General features: G+C 53.2%; 1 protein-coding gene across 4 annotated transcripts in view; it reads right to left on the bottom strand.

Annotated features, from left to right (window-relative positions):
* Positions 1–20,892, bottom strand: part of PLEKHD1 (pleckstrin homology and coiled-coil domain containing D1) — a 28,907-nt gene extending 8,015 nt beyond the window's left edge. The window contains exons 1-6 of one of the 4 annotated variants that reach the window (XM_072761819.1): positions 20,430–20,892; positions 9,307–9,400; positions 8,875–8,964; positions 8,569–8,645; positions 7,619–7,710; positions 6,521–6,573 (exon numbers count right to left, since the gene is read on the bottom strand). In XM_072761819.1, the coding sequence (XP_072617920.1) occupies positions 6,521–6,573; positions 7,619–7,710; positions 8,569–8,645; positions 8,875–8,964; positions 9,307–9,400; positions 20,430–20,578 (555 nt within the window). In that variant the 5' untranslated portion in view covers positions 20,579–20,892. Of the gene's footprint in view, positions 1–6,520; positions 6,574–7,618; positions 7,711–8,568; positions 8,688–8,874; positions 8,965–9,306; positions 9,401–20,407 lie in introns of all 4 variants that reach the window. The other 3 variants (XM_072761822.1, XM_072761818.1, XM_072761821.1) reach the window with 3 other exon arrangements.
* Positions 20,893–21,057: the final 165 nt, after the last annotated feature.

The following is a 21,057-nucleotide window of genomic DNA, read 5'->3' as shown; positions in this document are numbered from 1 at the left end:
CAGCCAAGAGATGGCCTGGGCTCTGCTTGAATGGCTCTCGTGACAGGGAAGTCAGTCCCTCTTAAGACAGCTTATTTCACCCCAGAATGACCTGCTCAAAGCTCTTCCTTCTGGATTCAACCTCAGCAGGGGCCCTGCCTGAAAGCTACAAAATCAGAAGCACTGAGGAAGGACCAAAGACTTTGCTGAAAGTTTTGAGGGGCTCACATGAGAGGGCTGAATGTCATTTATGGAGCGAAACTGCCCTCCAACCCCCTCGCCAGCCACCGCTGTCCTTTGACTAGACTCCCCCGTCAGCAGCGGCCTCCCTGCCAGGGAACCTGCCGCCCTCAGCTACTGGCTCCCCTGTAGCCCTCCTTCTCAGCCATGAGGCCTGAATATGCCAGCCAGCAAAGGAAGAGCCAGTGAGCAGCTCTTTAGCCAAACAGAAGACTGACAGAGCCCAAGACATATCCAACTTCCGGACACCCTGAGTCCCTCAGGGACATACCTAAGAGAGGGGGCAGCCAGTTTCATCCCCCAGTTCCATCTGAGCCCAAATCTGCCTCCTCATAACTTCCAGCAGTGGGTCCGCCTTCTCCCCTTGGAGCCATAGAACAAGACTGATCCATTTTCCCTTTAAGTGTTGGGGACAACTATTCTGTCCCCAAGTCTCCTCTCTTCCAAGCCAAATAATCCCTGTTCACCATGCTTCACTGCATTATTTCTAAATCCCCCATAAAAGTAATTATGCTTTTGAAAAGAATGCAGGTCCCTGATTGGGAAGATTACAATAAAGGTTCTTCCCAGTTAATTGACAGGCTCAGTGCAATTCCAGTAAAAATCCCAATGAGATTTTTTTTTTTATAGGTTCATTCATTCATGCCACACATATTTATTGAGTGCTTAATATGTGCCAAGCATCTGGCAGACTCTGCATTGAGGATGTGAAGATGAGCAAACCCAGACATGCCTCAGTTCTCACAGAGCTTACAGTTCAGTGCATGAATCAGAAGCTAATAAAATAAGTATTGATGTGAGAATATGGTTACAAACCAAGGCACGTGATGTGCAGGACAGGGACATAGTTCTATGTAAAGCTGCCTTGGACAAGGAGGAGGGAATGATTGATGGGGTGGGGGGGAGCAGGAGATTCTTGAGCCAATAGGTGGCAGGTGGATAAATAAGAGGAAAGAGCATTCCGGGAGGATCAGTATGGGCAAAGGCCCTTCGGAAACCTGCTGCCCATAGCAAACTGCTGCCCTGAAAGAACCAAGATAGGTCCATACAGCTGGGCCCAGAATGAGAGTGAACAGGGTGCAAAGGAGGCTAGACTGCACAGGGCCTTGGGCTATGCTGGGGATTTTGGTCTTTTTTACCTAAACAAAAACAAGCAATGAGGGTTTTGAGCAGGGAATAGGGGAAGAAGGTGGGCAACATAACCCGATTTCCACTGTAAACAATGACTCTGGCTACAGCATGGAGGAAAGGGATGAAGAGGGACCCAAAAGAACCCAGGTGGGAGGCCACTGCATTAGTCCGTCAAGACCTAACTAATACTGTGAACCAGAGCAGGGCAGTGAGATGGAAAGAAGTGGCTAGGCAGGTTCTAGAGCATGTGGGGGCAGTGCCATCAGAACTCAGGGGTAGAGTGGGATAGGGGATGGATGGGGAGGACAGGGTGAGGCATGACTCCTGAGTCTCCAGTCTGCACAAAAAGGGATGGTGGTGAATTCCCTGAGATAGAGAGCACTAGAAGAGGAGCACTAGCTGTGCTGGAGAAGATCATGAATGGTCTCGGAAACGCTGAGTTTGCAGTATTTTTGAGAACTCTGGCTGGAGATGTGACATCAAGAGTTGGATATTAAAGAGCTGTAGCTCAGCAGAGAAAAAGGATTGCATCTGTCAGTGGGGAGTCATTTGCACACACACAGTAAATGAAGCCGGAGTTGTGGTCTAGATTGCCTTTAGATCTAGTGCAGAGAGAAGAGAGGAGGGTATTCTCTGAGATGGGCAGTACTACTTTGTAGTTTTCATGGGAGGATAACGTGAGCTAATCCATGCAAATTGTCTGCAACACAGTGCTTAATAAATGACAGATAGTATTATAAACTGAAACTGTGGTATCTGTTCAAGGATGGACAGCAATTTAAAGGAATGGAAAAGAGAATTCTGAAACAGATCTTGTATATGATAATGACAATGATGGATAACATTCTCTGTGAGCTTACTCTTCTCAGTACTATACATGTATTAACTCATTTAATCCTCATAACAACTCTGAAAGCAGACAATATTTTTATCCTCAGCTTACAAATGAGAAAAGCAGAGGTACATAAAAGTCAAGTAACTTGTTCAAAGTCACGCATCTCTTCGTCCCTTTCCCCACACTACAGCCAGTCAATGTTGAAGGAAGGACTCAAATGTGGGCAGTAGGGTAGAGCAAGATGGAACTGTCCATACACTGCTGGTGAGAGTGAAAACTGGTACAAACTTTCTAGAAAGCAATTTGTCAATATGCATCAGGAGTCTTAAAAGTTCTTGCCCAGACTCAGTGATTTCACCCGTTGGAATCTCTCCTCAATGACTAGACAGTAGACCAAGATTTATGTGTACAGAAATGTTCACAATTTATAATAGTGAAAACAGGCTAGATGTCCAAAAACAGAAGAATGGTTAAAGGGAACATCACATAGGATGAATCAGTACATGGTCATTAAAACTGATGTTTGCAAGGAATGCAAAATGACATTAAAAATTGCTAAAGGTATAGTGGTCATGAAGGTATAATGAAAAAGTGGGCCATAAAACTGAATATCTGCTATGATCCTATTACATTGAAAAATATATAAGAATAATAAGAATTATATACACGTTAATATGTATATGATGATATACATATTTTTAAAATATTTTATTTATTTTGAGAGAGAGTGTGTGTGCACACAGGCAGGGGGAGGGCAGAGTAGAGGGAGAGAATGAATCTCAACTATGCTCCATGCTAAGTGCAGAGCCCGACATGGGGCTCGATCTCATGACTCTGAGATCATGACCTGGGCTGAAACCACAAGTTGGACGCTTAACTAACAAAGCCACCCAGGTGCCTCTAGAATAATGTATATTTTTTTTAAAGACTGAAGAAAAATAATAAAATGTTGGCAGCAGTTGTCTGTCAACTGTGGGATTGAGGACAAAGTTTGTTCTACAAAGAGTATGATTTCTACTGTTAATAAAAAAGCTACATATTAATAAGGACAAAGAAAGAGAATCTTCTTTCTGGTTGCTCACTTCTTTTCCTTTCATTTCACCTGTGTGACTCTTAAACTGATGTCCAGGTGTAGCCTGAGACCAATGACAGCAGAATGTATCAACCTGGAACAGCTAGAACCTTCTGTTCCTGCAGGCAAGATGATCTGAGCGTTTGTAGCAACCCTGCCACATAGGTTGAGGTCAGCTGAGACCTGCTGCAGCTAAAGACTCTGTCCACTACCTAGTGCGTGTTCTTCTGATTCCTGGGCCTGGTTAAGTTGTAGGAGTACAAGGTTAGAAAGAAGTCACCTGAAGGCAAATTCTAGCTCAATAAAAGGAAGAGATTTCAAACCACAGAGAAATAAGGCCAAGAATAGCTCCAGAGGCTGTGAGCTGCCCATCATAGGATCAGGATATCATCCATCAGGGAGGTGAGCAAAGAGCCTCATCTTGAAGTGGGAGGTTCTTTCCAACACCCAGAGTCTGTGTTCTAACCAGAAGCAGCCTGGGTGGCCAGATGCCTGCCTACTGGGCCCTGGACATTTCTAATTTCCCAGGCCAATGCTGAGCTCTCAGAGTTGGAAAGCCAGAAAAGGAAAGGTAGGCAGGCTGCCCTCCTCCAGGGGATGAGAGAGATGAGATCACAGGGAGCCAGGGACATTTGAGGAACCTGCGCCCAAAGAAGGGCATGGCTTTCCGGCCACAGGGCATTCTCTGCTCACGTGTCAAGAGTCCCAGGCCCTCTCTTCCACGTGGAGGATGTTGTGGCCACACCACCATACAGCTCACATCGGCGTGGGCCTTGCACTCTGTTGCCTTCTATGTCGTTGGGCCTCACAGCAACCCGAGAGCTAGGTGGGCATAGCCACTAACTCTTACCAGAGCATCACAGATAGAGAAACTGAGGCCCGGAGAGGTTAACTTGCCCAAGGCCACACAAACTCCAACCTCAGTCTCCTAGTTCCAGACCCTGAGCCTGCCTTTAGGCCAGGCTGCCCCTTAAAAACCAGAGAATCTTCGTCATATCACTAGGCTCTCCTGCCCGATGCTTCCCTAAGTGGCCCAAGGCACGCCCAGACAACCTGTGCCTTGCAGTGGAGATGGGAGAGGCAGGGGACAGGTAGACCAATGGCATGGATGAGCAAGTTAGGGCAGGCCTGATTCTCTTCCTGCTCCAGAGCGCAGCTGACAGGGGCATCCGAACCTGGCCACAGAGCTTTCCCTCGCGCCTGCCCACAGCAGCCTTCACCGTGGGAATCAGCTGGGCCCATGCGCGTCTCATTCACATCCTGAAACACACAATCAGCGAGTTTACAGCTGACAGGCCTTGCTCCTCCGACATGCTATGGCTTTAAGTGAGGCCTGTGAGTGGTGGGTCTCTGCTGTCCTCATTCTCTGGCTAAAGACCTAGATAGAGTGTCTAAATTTTCCTCCGGCTGACTGCTGCCCCAGATTTAGCCTCTCTGATGGATAAGGCTGTCTCTCTCCCTGCTGCTGGCCGTGTCCGTCACTCCATCCCTTCCTCTGGCTTCCTCAATTATCTGCCTTTAGGTTGCTGACCACGCACCGAAAGTCTCACTTCTCAAAATGACAGAACTATGTGAAGTAAACGCCGAGGCACTCAGGCAGGACCTGGATGACAGTATGGAGACAAGGAGGCCCAAACACCGCTGGGTGGGAGAAGGCTCGGTGCTGTCATGAAGCCAATCCTCAAATCCATGCAATCCTAATACAAATCCTCAATGGCTTTTGGGTTTTGTTTTTTTTTGTTTGTTTGGTTTGGTTTGGTTTTTCCTATTGTTGTTAATGATGGACAAAATGAATAAGTGGGCAAGAATATCAGATAAGATTTTGGAAGAAGAAAAATGAGGATAAATTGTCCTACTGGATGAAAATCAAGATGGGAAATTACAAGAATTGGAAATATTCATTCATGGAGTCATCCTACATTTATCAAGCACTCATCCTAGGCCATGTGCTGTGCCGGGCCACCCCATGTTTGGGGTGCTATAGGGACATGATACTTCTTGACCAGAGGACCTGTCTCAGAGCCCAGTGAGGGGTGGTTGGGAAAGGTGGTTAGACAAAAGTCACAGAGGTGGGCTTTGAGCCAAGGCTGATGGGCCCAGCCTTATAAGGACAAGGAAAAGCAACTGGGAAAAGAGAAATGGACTGAATCAGGTTCTCCTGTGGGCAAGCCACTTTGCAGCTTCAGATCTCAGGCAGCTCACGTGCAGGATGGGCCCATAATTAATAGTAACCTGATCATGATACTAACAAACATTCAGCACATCCTATGTGCCAAGCACTTTATTTTTTAAGATCTTACTTATTTCAGAGAGAGCAAGTACATGAGCAGGGGGGAAGGGCAGAGGGAGAGTGGAAAGCAGACTCCCCGCTGAGCAGTGGGGCTCTACCCCAGGACCCCAGGATCATGACCTGAGCTGAAGGCAGATTCTTAACTAACCGATCCACCCAGGCATCCCTGCCAAGTACTTTATATGTAACATCTCACTTAATCTTCACAGCATCCTATTAAGATGGGTTCCATTATCTCTATTTTTCATGTAAGAATATTGATGTTCAGAGAGTTTAGGTAACTTGTCCAAGGTTACACAGCTAGAAGTGGTGAAGGTCAAACACAAACATAGGCAGCCTGGCTCCAAGTCTCTGTACTGCTATCACTACCTGACTCTGCCCTTCAGGGGTGCTGATGTCCCTTCAGGACAGGCAAGGACCAATGTCACACAGAGATTCCAAATGAGGCAGACCTCAGTGGCTCACTATCCTCAAATGAAGCAAGAGTCTGCTTTTCCCTACAGGCTGCCCCAGGCTAATGCTTGGCCTTTTCAGAACTTACATTGTGTCACTTAGAGGATGAAGGAACCCCTGCAAGCATCCAACTTACTCACCCCAATAGTGCAGAAGCCCCTCTCTAGGTAACAGAAGATCACCAGTGACAAGCAGCTCATTACCTACTGATGTATACAATTTGGGGATTGCTTTCTCTAGAACTTGGTTACCTACACTTTTTACTTGCGTCCCTGGGGACTGGCAAGAAGAAATCCACTTCTGACAAGAAGCCAGAACAAGTCCTAAGCACTGTCACCTCGTGGCTTCACCTGTCTGATGCCACCTGTGTGATTTTTCAGTGAGTTCTCTGGGTGTCTTGCTCCCCTACATGCTTCTTGAATCCCAGAAACACAGATCAGTACACCTTGGCTGTTAAGGGGCACCCCCAAGTGGGAGACGGGGGATCGGCAGCAGTTCCTAGTACCCTCCGTGTGCCTACCTCTCTCTGCTCCCTCTGAAGACAGAGTTCTTCGGTTTCCTCCATCAGTTTGTCTGCAAAGCAAGCATGCACCCTCACAGAGAGTTCACTCCAGCGCTGGCCTGGAGGGGGCCAGTGCCTTCCAGTGACCTCCCTCACTCCCAGGATCGCCCAGGAAAACGGTCAGCCTTGCCATGCCCAGGCCACTGGAGGGCAGAGCCAGCTCCAGGGGATAGAAGCTGCTGCACTGCCCTCAGCTGCTACCCTTTCTGGTCACTGTCCCTGCTTTGTGTGCTCACAGGACAAGGACGGCCTCATCTTCAGAAGTTCAGGTGGGTGTCTGCAGCCCCCTAGAAGTGCTCTTCTTTGTGCTGCCCCCCAGACCACCTCCCCTCTGCACTAGTGTCTGGCGGGTAGGGGAGGGTAGGTCCTGGGGGAGGCAGGGGTGTCTGCCCCAGGCAGAGGGGAATCAGTACTGAAGCCCCAAGTGTCTAAGAAAGGGGCAGGGGAGAGGATCCCAGGCAAAGCATTAAACCCCCAGTCTTCACCTTCTTTTTTCCCAAACAGAGCATGCTTGCCAGCCAGTTAGGGGCACAGGGGCCTGGAACCCTGTGGTCAGGTTTAAAGTGGGCTGGCAGGTGGGAGTTATTAGGGGCAGATCCAGAAACCTGGGGACCCCAGGCAGGATAACATCAACTCCATTTATGGGGCCCCTCCTGTGTGCCTGATGCAAGTGCTGACAGCCATGTTCTCATTTCCCCTGACCACCCCGCCCCCACCACCTCTAAAGCGAGGGACTATTCTTGTCTACATTTTAAAGATGAGGACATTGAGGCTTACAGAGGCTACACTGCCACAGCTAACAGACAACTGGCAAAGCTGGTCCAGAGCCCAAGCTCCTGGCCACCAGGTTCTCCTGCCTCCTGTCACGCCAGCCAAAAGGACACAGGTTACACGGTGAAAGCCTCTAGGCTCCGGGCTGGCCCGTGGCTCCCTGTAGCCTGCTAAGCCCTGCCCCAGATTCCCCTTCCTGGGTCCTCCACCAAGCCCCGGCTATCCCCCTCGTCCCTGAAGAGCTGCCTAGGGAGCCTCAGCTTCCGGTCCTTCCCTCTAGCCAACCTAAATACTCCTGCTTCTCCTTGGCCAACTGCAGCCCCTGAGCTTCCAGGCTTTTGATCATGGCTTCTCCCAGCTGGGCATTCTTCCAAGTCCTGGGGAGGGAGGGCAGATGGGACAGAGGAGAGAAGAAGAAGAGACACAAAATCGTTACAACAGAAGGCTAGAGAAGGAGACTGGGCATGGTTTGTACCCGCCCATCCTGTCTCCTCCAGAATCCCAGCCCCATTCACTCCTGGCACCCGTGGCTCTGGGCATGCCACCAGCATCGATCAGTTACAGTCCCTGGGGGCTGGCCGAGGCTGCAAAGTGGGCCACCGTGGGCCAGGCCAGCAGCACTTTCAGAGCAGGGAAGAGATTGCTTCCTGGGCTGCTCTCTCCACCATCGCATGCCACTACCTGGCACAAGGCCTGGCATGGGGCACACTCAGGGTTATTTGTTGGACTAAAAGCATGCCCCAGCTCGAATAGGCAGGTGCCAGGACAGGGGTCTACATGCAAATGAACCGTGTTGGGCTGGAGGTTTCTATGATCTGGACTCTGATTCACAAAGCACTAGGTCCAGTCTGTGCTAAGATTCACGGTGGGCCTGGGGAGGTGAGATGGGTGTCAGGAGGCAGCCAAATCCTCCTAGTGATGCTGGATGCTCCCAAGAATTGGAGACAAGTGGTGTCCACCTGTGACTCCAGACAAGCAAAGCTCACTGTGCTCAAAGCCCACTCAGCAGACCCCTCACAGATGCTCTAACCCTGGCCTGTCCTTTCTTCCCCCAAACTAACCAACTTTCACAGCCCTGTTTGCAAGGAGGCCCAGACAGTTTTTCACCCCACTCTACTCTTTTCAGGGGTCCTCAGTGGCCCCCAGGATCCCAGCAGAGAGGCAAGGAGATCAGGGTAAATCTAGCCCATAATCGTTCCATTTCTGGACCTGCTCCCCTGCCTATGGGCACTTACACCTTCCCGGACTCCTGTAGCATCTCCAGCCACTGGGTCTGCTCAAACTCGGACTCAGCAGCCAGCAAGATGTTCCCCTGCCAGGAAGAGGAGCCACAGGTGTACCTGAGAGGAGGCCACTGCCAGGATGTCAGAGGCTGCCCACAGGGCTCCACAGGCCCTGCTCTGCCCCTCCATCATACACCCCTAGGACACTGACACTCTCCCAGACCAGGCCACTGGAGGGGTTCCCCCAGGAGGTCTGGAGGTCCCCAGAGAAGCTGGTCTGTCCTGCTGAGTCCAGGCTGAGGGGAGAGCTTTACTCACATGGAAGTCCTGGTGCGAGATTTTCATGGCATAGGGCATGCTGGGTTCTTCCTTGGCCTCCACCAGGCAGCCTCCCAGGGGGATGACACCCTGGGAAAGAACCAGAACAGGGAACCCCCACCCGCCCATGTCACTCAAGGCCTCTTGGAGCTCTCAGCCAAAGCCAGGTCCTACCAAGGGCCCTAGGCTGGGAGCTAGACCAGAACTAACTCTCAGAAGGAAGAGGAAGGGTGGGAGTGGGCTCTGGGGCACAGGAGGGTTGGGGGGCAGCCCAGGAGAGGGAGGGAGTCTTGGGCCCCAAGAAGGATTTGTTCTCCAGACTCTGCTAGACTACAGTGAGAAAAGAGCCGGTCTTCTGCCCTCATGGGATGCCCTCCCCCCATTGCCTCTCGGGGCCCCTCCCCACTGTGGCCCTGTGGGGGGGTGCCTCACCTTAGGATGTATATTGAAGTATTTATTGGTTTCAAAGTTCTTTTTTTCGCTCTCAGAGTAGTAAAGAAGAAAGCTCTCTTTGATGATGAAGAACCTAGAGTGGGTAGTGGGGAAGAAGGGGCAACCAGGAGGGAAGGGGTGAGGTTTCTTGGGGCAGTAAGAAGGCCTTGGAGGTACTGCACGCACATGGAGAGCCTCTGGGGGCACCAGCTCCGACTCACCCTCACTGACTCATTTTCCCCATCTGGGCAAAGGCTTCAGCTGGCCAGCTGCCCGGCACCATAGGCAGCCTGGCCCTTGCACAGGTGAGCCGCTGACGTGGGGAGCCCACAGCTGGCCTCCAGGTCTGGCCACCTCCATCCCGCCCCACTAGCACCCTTGGCACAGGGGGGCTCCTATGGTCCTTCCTCTCTGCTATCTTCAACCCCTTGAGTCATTATTTCCAGTCCCTTAGGGTCTACCACAGGAGAAGGGGGAGGAGGGAAAGAAGAAAACTTTCCCACCATTTCTGCCTTTCAGCCTCTCTGCTCTAGGAGAACACAGAGCCTGGTGAGGCCTCCCTCCTCACTAAGACATTGTACAAGATTCCAAGATGGGTCCTCTGACAAGTAATCATGAAACCGGCCATTGAACAGAACGTTGGTACCAGGCTGGCCAGGCCAGGCCTGCCATCTACATGAGACCCTTGCATCCTCTTCTGTCTGAGTGCTCCATGGCCTCCTTTGGGACTCATGTCTAACTTAGGGTTTCTGGGACCTTGGTGCTTTCTGATTGTCATAGAGGCAACTGCCTGAGGCCAACATGTGGAGCACTTAGACCCACCCTGTGGACTCTCTAGGACTAATGACTGGAGCTGACCACAATAAGACACCAAGTACCCTCTGAGACAAGATCCAACCAGGCCTCAAAGCCCCGAGGCTCAGGGACATCCAGAGTGGCTGGCTTCTTGCTCTCAGGGCCCCTGGGAATGTCACTGGCATGGTGGCAGGATCAGAGGAGCTAGAAGCAGAGGGTGCTGGAGCCAGCTCAGATAGGCTGAGGACAGCTGGCCCTGTGACTCTCCCCCTGCCCCCCACCCCGCCCCTGCTCTGCATTCAGTAAGATGGTGTGGGTAGCTGGGTATTAGTCACAGTGGGAGCACTTACACCATGAAAACCATCAAATGCTACAAATGGGGCTCCACCCAGCGCCTCCAACCCCCCCCCACCTCCCACCACTGAGAGAGCCCCTTGTTAGCCATTTACCAGCACACTACTCGTTGGAAATCCCCTGTTGTGAAGGGTCCAAAAAATTGCCGGGGGCATCACAAAGTCAGTGAGTCTCTGAAGGGCCACCAGCCATGTGATCTTTCCTGAGGCCACAGCTGCTGGGGGAGTGTCCCCGGAACTGCCCACAGCTGCCACCTCACCTCCTCCAGGAAAGAAACTCAGCTTTGTCCTTGGGTGTGAGCCTCACGCCAACCCTTGTTATTTATTTGCAGTGACCCCCTTGTTCCCGCCAGATGCCAAATGGAGCTGCAGACATCTCGCTGATGCCCTCCTCCCCCCAGGCCTCTCTGCCCCTGCGGGAGAAAGGACACATAAACGCCACCCTCTGCCGAGGTGCAGGGACCCCCAGCACCTGACCCCCACCTGTCCTCAGCTTTCCTGCCGCTTCTGCCCTGCAGCCCCTCTGTTCTGGGCCCACACTGAGCTCACCACCGCCCACATCACTACATTTTGCACCATCCTATAAAGGGGATTGTGCCGAACTCCCTAGAAAGCCCTCCTTTCTGCTTTTCATCTGGCTGAGCCCTTCCTTGGTGACCAGCCCAGCCCAGAGCCATCTGAGGCTCCTCCTGCATTTGCTGACTGGGCTGTGCACTTGGTACTTAGCCCCAATATACCCATGTACCCCATCTTGTCCTGAGGGGATGCTGGGCTCCTGGGGGGCAGGCCTGTGCCCCCTCTGATCCATAGGCCAAGGAAGATGCTCCTTGTCTGTTTCAAAGAAACTCCACACAGAGTTAAGAACACAGGTTTTGGCATCAGACAGACCTGCCATTTCCCAGCTGGGGGACCTTAGGCAAGTAAGCTCATCTCGCTGAGCGTCAGTTTATTTACCTGTAGAATGGAGATGATAACACTCACCTCAGAACAGTTTACCAGTTAAGAGGCTATTTACCCCGTCTCTGGTATTCTGTTATGGGAGCCTAACAAAGACAAATCCCCTCTTGCCTTCCCGGCACTTCTGAAGTTCCCTCTGCACTGAGGGTAAAGCATTGTGCCAGGGACTCGGTTGGGAAGGAGGGGTAACAGGTGGACAATCACTGGACCCATGGGCAGGGAGACAACAGGGGCTCTGGAGTCAGACAATCCCCATCCCTCACACCATGGTCTCAGGCAAGCTCCCAGCCTTGCTGAGCCTCCCTTTCAAAGCTTCTCTATGAAACAAGGGGTCAGGATTCATTGCTGAGCTCCTATTGTGTGCCAGGCACTGTTCTCGGTGCTAGAGATAGAATTGTGGGCAAGGGAGACACAAATTCCTGTCCCCAGAGAGCTTACACTTGAGAGTGAATATATGTAGTGGGGAGGTGGACAGTAAATAAATAAGAGAGAGAGTCCATGTACCAGTGCTAATAAATGCCATGGAGGAAAATAAGGCAGGATAAGTAATGGGGTGAGGGGTGGGTGGAGGAGGTTATAATATTAAACACAGTGGTCAGGGAAAGCCTGATAATGAAGGTGACATTTGAGAAGAATAGATGCTCCAGGTAGAGGAGCCAATGGTGCAAAGGCCCTGGGGCAGTAGTGCGCTGGGCTCTGGGAGGAGCTGTGAGGCTTATAGCACACCTATGGCCAGGCAGAAAGCAGCAGGACCAGATCACGGTAGCGATGGGCCCACACACCGTGTGTGCCCTTCCCAGCCTAGTTCCAGCTATGCTCAGCTTGGTTTGGGTGGGAGTGAGGGTCAAGGGAGAGCAGCTGGCATGAACCTGGGGGAGCAGTGCAGCTCCCCAGCTGGAAGGGAGGAATATCACCCAACAAAGGGCACATTTGGAAAGCACGCCTCCAGGTCCTATAGAGCCACCGTGACTCAGAAACCTGTCTCAGCGACAGCCTGCTACCCCAGCTGGTGATGCTCCCTCTCAGTGGGTGAGGGCCCAGGACCTGACTGCCCCTGCACAGAAGGACACTTCTTCCTGTCCCTTTGCTCCCAGACACTCTCATTCAGACTGCTAGCCAGGGGCCATCTCCTGTTGTGCCCTGCAGAGTTGGTGCTCGGCCAGGGCTGGAGGCACTCCCCATATGTGCTGGCTCCCCTGCTCAGTGTTTTACACGTACTCAAGTATTTGATCTATGCCACAATCCTGGAAGGAAGGGTTGTGCCCATTTTACAGATGAGGAAACTGAGGCCGAGAGGGGGCATAGTAACATGTGCAAGGTCACACAGCTAGGGCAGAGGTGGGGCTGCGATTGGCACCCTGCAGACCACAGTCCTTGCTCCCATTTTCCACACCCCACCACATGTGGGGCCGCTTCCGTTCATGCCAGCACCGAGGCAGGAAACCCCTGGGCCAGAGGCAGGAGGTACCGAGGCTGGGGCAGCCAGGGCTCAGAGCCCTGCCACTTACCAGCTGTATGGTCAGGGCAAGTTATCTGATCTCTCCAGGCCTCAGGTCCAAGTGTGATTGAGGACAAACATAGCAGCTAAATCTCTTAGTGTTGTTGGGATCAGTAAACGAGTTTGTTCCCATAAAGACAGCATATTGTGACACATGGTAAATCAATAAACATTTACTTTTATTACTGCTGTTATTGTGCATTATGATTAGGTTCAGGGTCTCTGCAGCCCTGCCCTGGCCTCGGTTCCCATTAGCTCTCCCCTGGCTCCTCCTGGCAGCAGCCCAGCTGGCCAGCACCCTGTCCTCCAAGTACCAGGCACTTCCCTGCATCTGCTGCTCCCTCCTGTCTGCAGCCCACCCTTCAATCCAGGGCCAACTTCAGGCCTGGGCAGACCTTTGTCTGTAACCCTAGGCCTCCCCCACCCCTAGCAGCCCCACTAGGCAAGACAGAGTACAGCCCAGATCCTGTGAGTGAGAGGAGAGCTCCCTCACTAACCCTAACCCTCCCCTCTCCAGCCCTAAAGAATGGTATTTGCATGTCCAGTTGCCCAGTCGAAGGAGTAGGAGCATTTGTAAGACACTCACTTTGGTGTTCCATTGGCATTCTCTTTTTAAATCTCTCACAGCGACTCTAAGAGATGGAGGTATTTGTGTTTCTGGATCCTGGTGAGTTAACGAGGCACAGGGAAATTAAGCAGCCAGTGAGTGGCAGACTTGAAGTCGGCTTGGTCCACTGACCCAGCCCCTGTTCCCCACTGCTGTGTTCTTTGATGCCTGGTCCCCCTCATCACTACGCCTGACCCTTCTGGTCACTCATGACCTGCAACTGCTGTTTGCCATCCTAGAACTCATCTCTGTAGAGTGGCAGCGAGCTCCCAGTCAGCTCAGGTCAGGGAGCATTAATGAATCCCCCGGGGACCGAGGCCAAGTCCTAAGCTGGGCTGGGGCTTGAGGATTGCCTGCCTTCGAGGAGCTTAGAGTCAAATGCAGGGGAGCCAGTGTAGAAATGAATAATTCAAAAAACAGCTAATGTTTATTGAGCTTCTCTTTCTGTGCCAGGCACTGTTCTGGTAACATCATTATGTGTGTTAACTCATTCGCTCCTCACATGAGCTAGGGATGGTAACTGGAGCACAGAGAAGTTAAGTAATATGCCCTAGATCACACAGCAGGTAAGTGGGGGAACCAGGATGATTATAAAGCAATGGCGTGCACTGCATTGCACCAACATTGCAAAGCACTAGCATACCCCTCCTCACTGTGAAGCACCAGAGTACACTGACACTGTCAAGCACGCAGATACACGCTGACATTGCAAGTTTGTATGAGGCACAAGAAGGTGCAGACCAGGGAGGAATGATGGTTTAGGTGTGAGCCAAGGGAATGCTCCCGGAGGAGGTGACAACTGAGCAGGGTTTTGAAGAGTGAATAGGAATACCTCAAGAATCTGGGAGGAAGCCAAAGGGGGAGATACATTCCAGACAGAAGGAACAGCATATGGAAAGAATCGTGTGTTCAAGGTTCTCAAAACATGTCTGGTATGACTGGCAGATAGGCACAAAAAGGGTAGGCTGCGGTGTGGGGGAGGGCCAGTGAGGGGTGAATGAAGGTCAAGGAGACATGCAGGGACAGAGCAGGGTGGGGCTGCTTCTTGCTAATGAGGGTAACTGCCAGCTTAGGTGACAGGGTGGACGCAGGTGCCATCCAACACAAACAAGGAAACTTGGGGAGGATTTCCTAAGCCTGGTCTCCACCTTTTACTCCCCTCCTCGGCACTCTGAATGCAACAAGGACTCAGCCAGAGCCTGATGGTCAACACTGGCCTCACGATCAATCCAGCTGGAGGTGAGAGGACATGCTGCTTAGACCCACAGATGCCTTCAAAGTTGGGCAGGTCCTGTTTAAGAGAGGGATCTACTCTGCTGCGCTCCTTAATCTTTGGAGAGATAATAGGCAAGTTTGGGAGTAGGGGTTGGAAAGGGCCTTGGAGCACAAAGCGAGAGAAAGTTGGAGTCAGGGGAAATCCCGTAGGGCCGTGGGGAAGAGGGTTGATAGGAGAGTGCAGAGGAGTGCAGAGGAGAGAGGACCCATAGAAGATATGGGAGCTGGGTCCTACAGTGTCAAGAGACAGTGGTGAACAATCCCATCTCTGGCGATGGCATGATGGGGTGTCTGGAAGGCTTGTGAAAACAAGGTGCCAGCACTCAATGAGACAGTGTTCACACTTCTGTGATTTAAATGCCTCTTCCGCCGTTTTCATTGCCAACTCTTCTCTTCTGCATAGCCTACTAGACTCACAGATCCCTTGTGTGAGAAGCGGATGTGCCCACGAGGTGGTGGGGAAGGGTAGGGAGATGGTGGGATGGGCTGAGTTCTTACCACAGGGACCACCCACGGTGGATAGCACGTCAATCCATAAACAAGGAAACAAGAGTTTAGAGCCTCTTGAGGATTAGCAGAAGCCTTGGTGCAGGTTTGGATTTCCTTAGGATGCGGGGTGAGACCTTGGGCCAAAGTGAACTCACTCTCAAGAGGGCAGCGAGAGCCTAGTAGACATGTGAGCCACCCATGGGTGACCTTTCACAGGAAGGTGGGTGGGTATCCAGCCTGGCTGCCCCTTCTTCCCCAGGCACAGACTTGCCGAATAGGACCAGCACCCCGTCTCCCTTATCCCTGAGCCTCTCAGGCACTGAGAACAGTTGTATGAGGTTTGGAGCCAGGTAAATCCTAGAGCTGGGGAGGGACAACTTAGCAGAAGTGTCCTTTTCAGGAGTGATAGAGGAAGATAGAAATGACAGCCCCGAGCATGTGTCCCTTTTCGTTCATGCTGCATGACCTGGTACACTCAGGGAATGCTCATGCTGACCTTTGCCACTTGTGTGACATTAGCTCTGAAGTGGTAGGACAGTAGGAATCATACCTGTGAAGGACACGAGTGATGACAAGTTAGAATTGATGCAGACATCATCAAGTCCAAGGGAGTTTTTAAAACCGTTAGTGCAGGGCAGCCCAGGTGGCTCAGAGGTTTAGCGCCACCTTCAGCCCAGGGCGTGATCCTGGAGACCTGGGATCGAGTCCCACATCAGGCTCCCTGCATGGAGCCTGCTTCTCCCTCTGCCTGTGTCTCTGCCTCTCTCTCTGTGTGTCTCTCTCTCTGTATCTCTCATGAATAAATAAATAAATAATCTTTAATAAAATAAAAACGTTAGTGCAATTCTTCAAACAATACAGTACAGATGGGGCACCTGGCTGGCTCAGTGGTTGAGAGTCTCTGCCTTTGGCTCAGGGCATGATCCCGGGGTCCTGGGATCAGACTCCCCTGCATGGAGCCTGCTTGTGTCTGCCTCTTTCTCTGTGTCTCTCATGAATAAATAGATAAAATCTTTTTTAAAACACAGTAAAGACAAGGTGAATATGTAAAACAGACAACAGTGCAGAGGCACTGGGTGAAGTGGGTAGAGCCTTAGAGCCCCACCCCCTGCTCCCCACTCCCTTGTGGTATAGTCAAGGAATCTCTAGAGTCATCGATGGAACACGGTTGAAAAACCACCATGCGAACTACCTCCATTTTGCAGAAGAGACACCACGGGCCAGTGAGGTGAGATGCTGCTGGGCCTCGGCCGGGCTCATACAGCCGGTCACACACAGCCGGCCACTGGCAGAACCTGCTTCTAAGCCTAGGGTCACTTTCCAGCACAGCCAGAGCCTCTTTCAAAGGAAGCTGCTTTGTTATTTCCAAGTCCTGGACATAAGGAAGCTGAACTGCCTGCATATGTCCTGCATGAGGTCTGACCGCTATTCACGGGTGAGACTCATTTTCAAACATGACATCAGCAGCCACTAGGGACAGCTCCTGGGGGTGGGGGTGTGAGGAAAGTATGGCTTGTTTGCATTGTTAACTCACTTAACTTCACAAGGCTTAGTCCCAGTGAATCATCATATGTCTGCAGTGCAGCCTGAATTAATGAGTGTTGTATCATTGTTTAGCTGTGACATTATGCCCATCTCCTTAACCTAAGGACTCAGGGGAACCTTGGTGCCACCACCTCAAAAGCAGTAGGGGTAATGGATAGAAGGGTCTGGGGAGATCCCACCAAGCTGTCGCACTGGAAGAAGTTTGAAGAACACAAGTTTATTACAAAAAGAGGAGCCTGCAGGCACCTTGCAGCTGTGATAAAACAAGCAGTAATGCCACAGCTGTGCTCATGAGGCACTTCACACAGCCAGCTGTGCAGAATTCTATGTAAGCCAGAAAGCGAGACCAAATCCCAGGGTCACTAGAGGCTGAGCCTGGTGCGTGGAGGTGACATGCTAGGCTCTTCCCTTCGGGACAGCTTGGTATTGCCACGTCATCTCTATGAAACAGTGCTCAGGGTCACAGATGAAACTCCCAGACCCAAAGCCCTGTGGGAAGAAAGCCTCCCCAGATCTTTCTGGTATGGTGGCCCCAGATGATCTTTCCACACCTGGGCAGGTTATGACCTGAGATTTGGGAAGTGAGGCCAGCATCTCATGGTTCCCCTGGTGTTTAGCGGACACTGAATGTGCTACGAGTGAGACCTGCTGCTAGGCTGAGCTGGGGGCCCACTGGCCACCTTCCGTGGGGGGAAGGGGAAACAGGGCCCAGCATAGAGGGCCCTGCAGCAGGAACTGGCTGGGCCCTCCCCGTCGGGGGGGCTCTGGGCTCTGGCGTCGGTATTTGTTCAGAAGGGTTTGGGAGAGGGACCAGAGGCCCCAGGAGAGTATTAAACCCTGGGAGAGCCGGCCTGCCTGCAAGACCAGCCCTGCTGCGAGCTGACACTGGCTGAAGCTGGGCTACCCGGTCTCTGCCAACAGCCTCTGCATCTCCGCTGCTCCCAGGCTGGGGAGGACTGAGTCATCAACCTTACCCTCTAGACACCGATCCCAGTTCTCTTATCTCTTCTAAGTCATGGTTTGATTGCTTTCCCCTTTTGTTGACTAGAGGGGAGAAAGCCGAGCCTTTCACTCAAAGCAGCCCAGGAAGGGCAGGGCTGTTTGGGCCATGAGGTTTGAAGGCACACGCCCTGAGACCTGAGACAGGTCCTGAGCGGAAGAGGCTTTACAGAACCCAGCCTGCCACAGACGTTCCATCTTGCCCATCCGTTATTTATGCGGCTGCAGGAGCCTTTCCAGGCCCCTTCCCCTTAGCGGCCCCAGCGAGAGCATTGATCGCCCTAATGGCAAGGCTCTGCAGTGGCGGGCCTGGGCTGCCCCCTCCCCAAGCCTTCCTGTGGCCGCTAATTAGCTGAGGTCCAGAGACTCCATTTCACAAATGGGGAACTGGGGCCCAGGGGGCCCTGCTGGGAAGCAAGAAGGGACTAAGCTTAGCATCATGACCCTCACCCCAAAGGGCAGGTGGGCTCTTAGTTATTTCCTGAACCCCAGGGGAGGAGGACTCTTTGTAAGGTGGTGGCTTGAGAATTCCTATAAAAGAAGGGAACAGAGGTGACAATCTCCCCTTAAGGAGGCTGGAGGACTTGACCTGAAGCTGTATCTGCAGAGCATGTACACTGTTCTCAGTTAGACTGGATGGTTTTCAGAGCGGCTGTGGGGACTGCTGATGGTGTATGCGGTTGGGGGTGGGGAGCTAAAGCCTCCCAAGCCTCCCTTGGCTCCACCATTGTGCTTTGAGCTAGGAGCCTTTGCCCCTGACACCTCCCAGCCCTGAAATTGACTGTGGGTACAGGGCCCAGGTCCCCACCACTGTAGGTGAGAGGGGCTAAGAGATATGCCACAGGGTTCAGAGGCCCCCAGTATTTACTAGGGATGTGATCAGGTGTAAGCGACTGGCAAGAAGAGTCTTGGAGGACAAGACCCAGACTCAATACCGAGGACAGCAGCCAGACCCAATGGGGAGAGAGCAGTGGCTGCCTACAGCAGCTAAGGCAGAAGAGAGGGGAGTGGGGGGCATGCGCTATCTGTACCTCTATTTACAAGCGGCCTTCCCACCCCACTCCCTACCAGGGTGCCCTGGTAGAGAAGAGGCTGTGCCTGGTGCTCAGGAACTGCATCTAAGACAGTACAACCCTGGAAGCCCCTCATAAGATCCCCTCCACACTGCCCCAGGCCTCTATTTAGGGGATGCAAGAGAAGTCTAACTTTGGAGGAATGCAAGAAACCCATATCCCACTAAATCCCAGAGAGAAAACTGGCAGAACCAAGAAAGGTATGTGAAACCAGCTACATAAAACGTGAAACACCCTCCACAGATCCTTTTGTTCTATGGCCTTGTAGAAATATTAAATTATTCATCAAAATAGAACATCAGAACCAACCACTGCCATATCTCTGTGATCTGTGGTCCTAGAAATATCTGAGGCCCTGCTCCAAGACAGACTCATAGTGGGATGGGAAAGAGCATCTAGACACCTCCTAGTTTCCTGGCAGAGTCAACCTTGAGGGAGAGGCTGGATCAGGGTCTGATTTCTCTAGACCATCCTAATAGCAAATCTCAGAACTGAGATTGGCTTGAGGTTGGAAACCGTCCAGAAGATGGCCCGTTGCTTCTGCGACCAGCGTGGGGAGCTTCCTGCAAGCTCAGGGCCATGAGCCATTCCTCTGATTCCTTCTTCTAGTAAGAAGCACACCCTCCTCCAGTACCTTCCAGGCCCATTTATACATAGAAAGTGGCCACTGGCTGACATCTGGGAAGTCCCTTCTGAGTTGGGGACTGGGACGCTGGCACTGTAAGCCAGTGCTGGGGCTGCTCTGATCCTCTCCACTGCCCCTTCCAAGAGACCCATCCCTGGGACAGCCCAATCTGTCCCCTCCCTTGCCCTAATCTGTCTCTGCTCAGGTCCACCCCAGCTCAGTCCCTCCTTTTGGGCTTCTGTGCCAGAAGCACTGGAGACTCTCTTCCCTAGGCTCAGATTTTTAAAAATTAGTTCAAGGGACAATTGGAGGGGTTGCCAACGTTGTCCCACCAGGGGTGGGCACAGACCCTTCCCGACCCTTCCTCTCTCTCCTGGCCAGAGTCTCTCAGAGGGGCCATGGTGGAGCTAGCGCAGGGTGTGCTGGTGGGTCATAGGTGAAGCAGGGGAGAGGGGGAGGACACAGGAGCCCCATCTCCAAGCCCGACCTTGATGCCTGGGGCGTGGGGGACAGCGCTTAGGGAGATGCCAGTGGGGATCCCAGGAGGGTGTCTTTGGCTGGAGATGGGGCTATTCTTTCCGGGCCAGAGTCTGTCCCAACGTGACCCAGATGGGTGCCTACCACAGCCATGAATTCTACGCCCCCCCCCAACCCCCCGGGCTTAGATGCACTCGCTAGGGAACTGCCCATCGCCCCCAGGCCAGTGGTCCCACCCAGCTCCCAGCGCTGCGAGGAGAGGGCTGAGATGCACGTCTTCCAGGGAGAGCCAGGAGAGAGTGAAACAGGACGAGGACAAGGTCACAGAGGAAGTCAGAGGCAGGACAGCAATACAGGGCTCGGCACGGGGGTCCGCGGCCCTGGGCTCCCTCCCCCGGCGGTCCTCACCCTGCGCGGGAGGCGCACTCACCGCCGCGACCATTTGGCCGACGGCCTCCCGAAGGGCCGCTTCCACAGCACGCCGTAGAGCTGCACTTTGGTGCTGATGTCCAGCGCGTCCGACTCAGCCTGCTCCAGCGACGGCGACGGCGACACCGAGTTGGACTTGGACGCGAACATCCTGCCTCGGCGGGGCCGCCCCGGGCCCGGCCCACCCACTGCCCGGAGCCGGCCCGACGCGGGGCTCCGGGCCGAAGGATGCGGTGGCGGGGGGGCGGGGGGGGCCGGGCCGAAGGATGCGGTGGCGGGGAGCCGGGCCGAAGGATGCGGTGGCGGGGGGGGGGGGGCCGGGCCGAAGGATGCGGTGGCGGGGGGGGGCCGGGCCGAAGGATGCGGTGGCGGGGGGCGCCGGGCGCCGTCGGGGCGCGTCCCGTCCGCAGAGGCGCGGGGCTGCGGGGGGCGCGGGGCGCGGGAACTCGGCGGGGAGGGCGGCTCAGCCTGCAGCCCGCAGCATCTCCCCCGGCTCCCCGCGACAGCCCCAATTCTGGTGGCCCCGATTGGCTGGGAGGGGCAGGTGAGCTGGCTGGAGGCCGGCCGCGAGCGCCAATCAGGGCGGGCGCCGGCTCGGAGGGCCGGGCTCCGCGCGCCCGGAAGGTCCC

Source organism: Vulpes vulpes, chromosome 6 (genome assembly GCF_048418805.1).
Source record: "Vulpes vulpes isolate BD-2025 chromosome 6, VulVul3, whole genome shotgun sequence".
NCBI lineage: Eukaryota > Metazoa > Chordata > Mammalia > Carnivora > Canidae > Vulpes > Vulpes vulpes.
This window is presented reverse-complemented; position numbering and strand designations above follow the sequence as displayed.